Genomic DNA, 6,778 nt, shown 5'->3' on the forward strand with positions numbered 1-6,778 from the left:
TTAAATTCTAAGTTAATGATTATTTGCAAAAAAAAAATAAAGTTTCTCAGTTTGAACATTAAACATCTTGTCTTTGCAGTGTATTCAATTGAATATAAGTTGAAAAGGATTTGCAAATCATTGTATTCTGTTTTTATCTACGATTTACATAACGTGCCAACTTCACTGGTTTTGGTTTTGTATATAGACCAATGCCGCAAAGGCCGCTAATGCTGCTAACGCTGGTGTGGGTGCATAAAAGGTTACCCCCCGGGGTCTGTTTAATACTATTTTTTGGGTACCAATCCATACAAAGTGCACATTAAATAATACTGCCATACCTTTGAGCCTTTGTTCATTGTCAAAATACACAGACTATGACGAAACAAATACTTTTTGACAAAAATCCGTCTGTAAACAGAGCTCTTGCTTACAGGGCTACTTTGCTGGACAAATTCACAAACAGGGTACCCCCAGGGTCGTGGAGGAAGTATTTAGATATTTTATTTAACTAAAAGTGGCAATACTAAATTGAATAAAAATACAGGAGCAGGTGTATGCTGTTGCATGTGGCCACCTGGAGAAAAAGCACCATGCCCAGTGTTTTTTTTTTTCAGAGCGCTCCATCGTCTTTGTGCAGCAACTTTGAGTGCCCTAAGCTGATAATGTCTGGACGTTTCAGAAAGGTGCCGGTGACGTCACTGCCACTTCTTTAGTTTGGCTACTGTCTACTGTCACAACAAAGATAGAAAAGCTCATTTTTTGGGAGCAGGCCAGCCAGTTGAATGTTGCTGGTGAGTGTTTTTATCACTGTTAGCTTCGAAGCTTGATGTTGACTGTGTCAACCCTTAATTAATGTTGGCGTTATGTCAGGTATTTGGCTAATGTTAGTGTCAAGATATTGTTGTAATAGAAACAAAACATGCAGCACAGCGATTTTTTTTATGAGCTACTGTCTTATTTGTGCAGGTTTAGGGGGTGCAAAAGCCCTAGAATTCTTTTGTGAATTTCCCCCTCAGTGAACCATTTAACACAGTGGCAGTCTTACCCTGTTAGAGCAGTACAAGGCTGGACTAAACAATCTCTCTTGCCGATCTTTGGGGCAGAGTCACTGAAGGCTGTTTTAATGTCCGGCACTGTCAAACAATCCTGAGAACAAAGTAAGAACAAATCATGACATGACTGAGTGCTGCAACAGTTAAGACAAAACTCTCAAAACCAAAAGACCAAGCCCGTCATTATCTATTGTTATTATCTTTATATATTTGAATCTCTTTATGGGTGACTCAGGCCGAGCCCTGAGGTGAGACCTTGTAGTTGCTTGTACAGTCCAGCCAACTATTTAAAGATTGTAAATTTACAATTAAATGGCACAGCAAAAAGCAGCAAATGTGGAGTCATGTGAGAAGCTAGAGTCAGAAAATGATTGGCAAGTTAACCATATAATGCTGGCTCACACATAATAGAATAATCTGTGTCTTAAAGTACATATGCATTCACCTGGACATGGTCACAGTAAGTTAAAAAAATCCTACAGTACCGGTACATCCTGCTTGTTGGCCAGCACAAGGAGTGGGACACCTTCTAACACCTCACTGCTGATCATTTTCTCTGGAGACAACAGTTACAATATTGATTCTACAGTTAGCAAGTATAATACACAATAAAACATTTTTATGTTATGACATGTTGATTTCATATGCTTCACAAGTAATCTGCACTAAAACACTGTTTTCTTGCTTATCAACTACAGTGCTAATACTCTGGAATAAAGTCACAGCATTTTATTTAAAAAACAACAGTCAAGCATTACTCACCAAAGGCCTCCTTTGATTCTGACAGGCGCTCTTCATCAGTTGAGTCTATCACATAGATGACTCCATGGGACTCAGCATAGTACTAAATATAAACATGAAGAAAACAGACAGGATATCAGAGCAGGCTTCTGGGCTGAAAAAAACAAACACATCATCAAAACAACAATGATAACCTCAAAATACCTTTTGGTACGCCTACTGAAAAATACAACCTAGTAGGGCCACAGTCAGGGAAAAAAAGAGTCTGAGATTTCAAGATTTAATTCATTGTGTTACGAGAAAAAGTTGTAATATTTTGATGAAAAAGTCAATTTTTCAACTCAGTTCAGAATATTCAACATTAAATATGTAATATATGAAAATGAAGTCAGTGCTGCAAGAAAAATGTTGTACTGAAAACTAAATGACACATTGGATGGGTTACAGGATAAGGTTTGTGTCTTCTTGATAATCCATATATACTCCAGTTAGTAAGATGTTTCTGGACCCCACAGTTCTGGGGACTCCCTGAGAGGAACTACCCTTGCAGGCGCTGTTTTTCACTTCACACTGCCAATAGACTGAAGTTACGTAAGCCAGCTATTGAAAATTGTTATATTTCACGTTGATGAGTCAAAATCATGTTGTATTTACACCATCACATGTATGCTCAGTAAAGCCCAGACTTAATATCGGCCCATTTGTCCTTGTTTTTGTTATGAGCTGTTGTTTACATTTATTATCATCTATTATTCACACGGCTAACTTTTTTTTAAAATGCTGCCACTGCTGTTTTCTCTTGTGCTGGGAGGGGTACCTGCTCTGAAAAAGTTCCTCAAAATGGCGTCCCAAGAACTACGATTGTTCTTAGTTTTTGAGATGCGGACACAATAAAAAGGGGGGTTCTTTGAACTATGAAAAAGTTCCTACGGTCTGAAATAAGGCGGGATGATATGGAAAACAATTCCTGTCCCGGCCATTTTCAGACTGTATGGTGATACATGAGATATATCTCGGTACATGCTCAGTTGCAAGTCAAAGCCACATTTGAGATGTCACATGCACTAATATAAAAACAGACTGTGATCAAAATAAAATGCAAAGACAATTTTTTCCCCATTTGAAAAAATACAGCTGCACAACCTCTAAATGAAAAATTATATCAAATGAATAGCACAGCTGTACATTAACTTTTTGCACATAGCACTGGAGCTACATAGGTTTAAAGGTCTGCACAGGCTGCAAAACTATAACATGAGTATAAAAGTAAATCCATGTTGTCTGAAACAATTAAAAATCTTTGTTGGGGGAGTAAAAGAGTAATTTTCCATGGCCTTTCAAATTAATCTATTGCTGGAAAATGATTTGAATATTTTTATGTATTTAGACTATTAATCTTATTTACACAGCATCAACAGAGAGGGAGGGAAGGAGCGAGACACTTTTTCTGCATTATGTCTTGTATATCAAATGTCTGTGTTGTAGCTGCATTCCTTTTTAACACATCTGTCGCCTGCATCCAGGCACTGTCTTAATGTCACACAATAGACTATAGCTACCAAGAAGAACGGCGACATTCTGTGATCCACCTCACACACAAACTAGCGAACAAACGCTCACCTGGCACAATCAGGCGGTTTTGTCCTCCACACATGACTGACTGATTAAGTGTTGCACGTGCAACATACAGACAGTGGGGCCGAGCTTTGCAGAGAGTGTCAGAGAGGAGCGATACGCACTGATATGCATTATGTAACGCAACTTGACCCTTTATCTATATACACAGTATTGTCTTAATCTATATCTTGCTTGAAAATATATTGATGTATCAGACATAATCGTTAAATCGCCCTGCCCTAGTCTGAAAACGCCTTATTTTTACTTGCAAAAGACTGGACTGCAGTGTCACTTTATGTACAGAGGTCGGAGTCTGAGTGGATTGAACGGACAGAAGTACTTAACGCCTCAATTTTCAAGCCCACTGAACTTTATTCTGATGCCATAAACGTATGCTCTTTGGCTCAGGAAACCAAGTTCCCACTATGCTCCAGTCACTGCCTCTAAACATGCCGGGTAATGTCATTCACATCTTGTGGCTGCCTTCATTGCATTTCAATATCCTCAAGTCTACAATGATGAGGTGCTTATTGGTGAGACTTCAGGTCATCCCCATCCCTCATTTGTCATATTGAAGCTGAAAGTCACCTGTCACCTGGTTTGATCTTGTAGTATTAGGGCTTAATTCTTAAAATGCTACGACTTTTTCCTTGTATTACTTCTGCTATATTGTTGATATCTCTGACTCTTTTTTTCCCTTACTGTGGCCTTAATACTCCATCGTAGTAAAGTATTTCAAAATATTTAAAGTTTTCTTTAAAACTGTGACTTCACTTTAATCTGGGTTTGGGAAGTTCTATGGTAAAACGGTAGAACAGATTATATAAGAATTCATACACCTGTTTACATGTAAAGAAATTCTTCCACCCTGCTGAAGACACAAAGAGCCTTTAGCCCAGACACAAGTGTGTCAGTGTGAGGCTGCTGAAGAGCTCCCCTCAGGACACTGTTGATGTTTAAATTCAAACTTACTTTGTCCCACAGAGACTGGAGCTCCTCCTGACCTCCAAGATCCCAGAACATTAGACGAGCCTTGCCTACATCGATTGTGCCAACTGTGAACGAAAAAGAGACATTAAGAAGAAATGTTAAACTGCAGAGCAGTGCGAGGAATCAAGTTACTGCTGTAAATTATAAGTCAAGTAGTATCAGGTGATCACAGAATGAAGAAATTAGTTGGAAAGAAAAAGAGCTGGCTTGAGTTTGTCTTTTAGAAAGCAGCTATGCAGTAATATGAAGTTTCCTGGTTATGATTACTGTTGCGAAATACAATTAATAATTGCAGGTAGTCATCAAGGACCACTACTTTAGGTATTACAGTTTGACTGACTTTGGCCACAAGTAGTCACTGTGCACTCAGCTGCCAAGGTGCTTAAATGGAACCCTGCTACTTTGGCTGTGTTCAGACCTCAAACTGCAGGCAAATCAGATTTGTTCCTCAAATCAGCTCTTTAAGATTGACTAACTGTACTATAATTTTGGATTTGTAAGATTGGATTTGTGGGTCCAGACATCGCCAACCATCTGCCTGGGTTGCTGTGGTATGACAGGTGTCACTGGGTGTTGTGATGGAAAATTCTGGTATTTGACCCTTTTTTAACCTATAGCATGTTCTGTGTGTTTTTGTATACGGTTACTTGCTATGATGTGTGATGTGTATTGCTCAGTTAACTCCTACTGGCTACGGTTACATGATGGCTTCTCATTCAGAATGAAATAAATCTGAATGAAATAGTTTACATGGGAAATATTCATTCCGAATGAGGGTTTACACGGGAGATCAGTTTAATCGCCTTTATTCAGGTCTGCGCAAGGTTTGGGGCAGGGAAGGTCTCTGATTGGATAGGGGGCGGGGCGGATGTTACGTGTTTACATTTACCGGAAGAAAACACTGTAGTCCTCGCTCTGGATAACAAGATGCTTGATGACACCGTTCTTAGTGCCTTTTCGGGCTTGTTTTGCTTATATTCTTGAAGCAGCAGTACGACAACAACCTTGTTCTGCTAATGCTTCATCTGTTGAGAAGGAGAAGGGAGGTAGAAGGTCGAAGAAGGGAGGTGCTGTAGCGAATGGAAACCGGTGAGTGCAACGAGTCCGACTGCTCTATCTCAGCCCGTTGCTATACGCACTATATACGTCATCGTGCCAGAAGGGCAAGGAAACGAGCATGCGCAGAAAGACCGGAATGAACTTAAAGAGGAATGAGTGTATACATGCACACAAAATTCTTTCATTCGGAATGACAAACGGAATAAACCACCCCCACTTTACATGACCACTTTTAATCGGAATGGCCTTTCATTCCGATTAAAAGTGGAATTAAACTGTCCATGTAAACGTACTGACTGTGACAGCAGTGAGAGATACAGCAGAGGCCTAATGGAAGTAGGTTACAGGTTACGAGCCAGGGAGGCTCCCACACCAAGTGTCCTTGTTAGTCTCAAGAGATGTTGTGTCTTAGGGATGTCAAACCACCTGTGCGTCATATATTTTGACTATCGATGTGCATGTGTTATGGGAACTATAAAGATAGCAGGGCTAGAGGACATCTAGCCACTCACTGACTGACTGACTGTTCATGCGGTTGCATGTGTGTGACTCCATTCATGAATGCTTATAAAAACTCAAGAAAGACAGCCGACGTGTGAAGACTTTTTGTTTAAACTGTTTATTAAATAATTGTTTTGCCACCACAGTGTGTTTCCATCCACCTGTTTTATGCACATTTTCACATGGTGCATAACAAAACCTATGTAGAAAGGCCAAAAAAATTGAAAAACACTCAAAGTATCGCTAAAAGGTTTTTATATTTGGGGGAGGTGTGTCAATCAAAGGCAAATGCGACTAAGTGCAATGTAAATAGATTCAGGGAATAAATAATGACAGGCCACTGCACTGTTGTCCTCCATCTCACTCTGCTTGTAGCAACATGGACTCTGCTCAGCAGAGGCACAACAGAAGACAAGACATACTTAAACATCCACTTACTGTTCAAGCCCACTGTGGTTGTGATCTTCGATAAATTCATTCCCTTATAGTTCTTACTGAACTTTGTTTTGGTTTGTTCAAGAAAGGTCTGTAAAGAGGGACAACAGTGAAATTAACAGACAACTTAACACACTGATGTTTAATGATTCACATGACACGGTAAAGGCTAACAGGCATTTATACACATACTCCCAAACTCTGTCAGTTTGTATTGCATTGATTGTTAGAAAATCTGTGGCAACTCTTTCCTCTATACATGTATGTATACACACACACACACACACACACACACACGCACACACACACACACACACACATATATATGTGTGTGTGTGTGTGTATATATATATATATATATGTATATGTATACACACACACACACACACACACACACACAC

At 39.5% G+C, this 6,778-nt stretch overlaps 1 protein-coding gene across 1 annotated transcript in view; it reads right to left on the minus strand.

Moving 5' to 3' along the window:
* arfrp1 (ADP-ribosylation factor related protein 1) overlaps positions 1-6,778 on the minus strand; it is a 14,191-nt gene that overhangs the window by 5,839 nt on the left and 1,574 nt on the right. Inside the window, exons 2-6 of the mRNA XM_050038214.1 lie at positions 6,381-6,468; positions 4,365-4,447; positions 1,797-1,878; positions 1,520-1,590; positions 1,028-1,128 (exon numbers count right to left, since the gene is read on the minus strand). Coding sequence (XP_049894171.1) covers positions 1,028-1,128; positions 1,520-1,590; positions 1,797-1,878; positions 4,365-4,447; positions 6,381-6,468 — 425 coding nt within the window. The remainder of the gene's footprint in view (positions 1-1,027; positions 1,129-1,519; positions 1,591-1,796; positions 1,879-4,364; positions 4,448-6,380; positions 6,469-6,778) is intronic.

This window comes from Epinephelus moara, chromosome 24, assembly GCF_006386435.1.
Source record: "Epinephelus moara isolate mb chromosome 24, YSFRI_EMoa_1.0, whole genome shotgun sequence".
NCBI lineage: Eukaryota > Metazoa > Chordata > Actinopteri > Perciformes > Serranidae > Epinephelus > Epinephelus moara.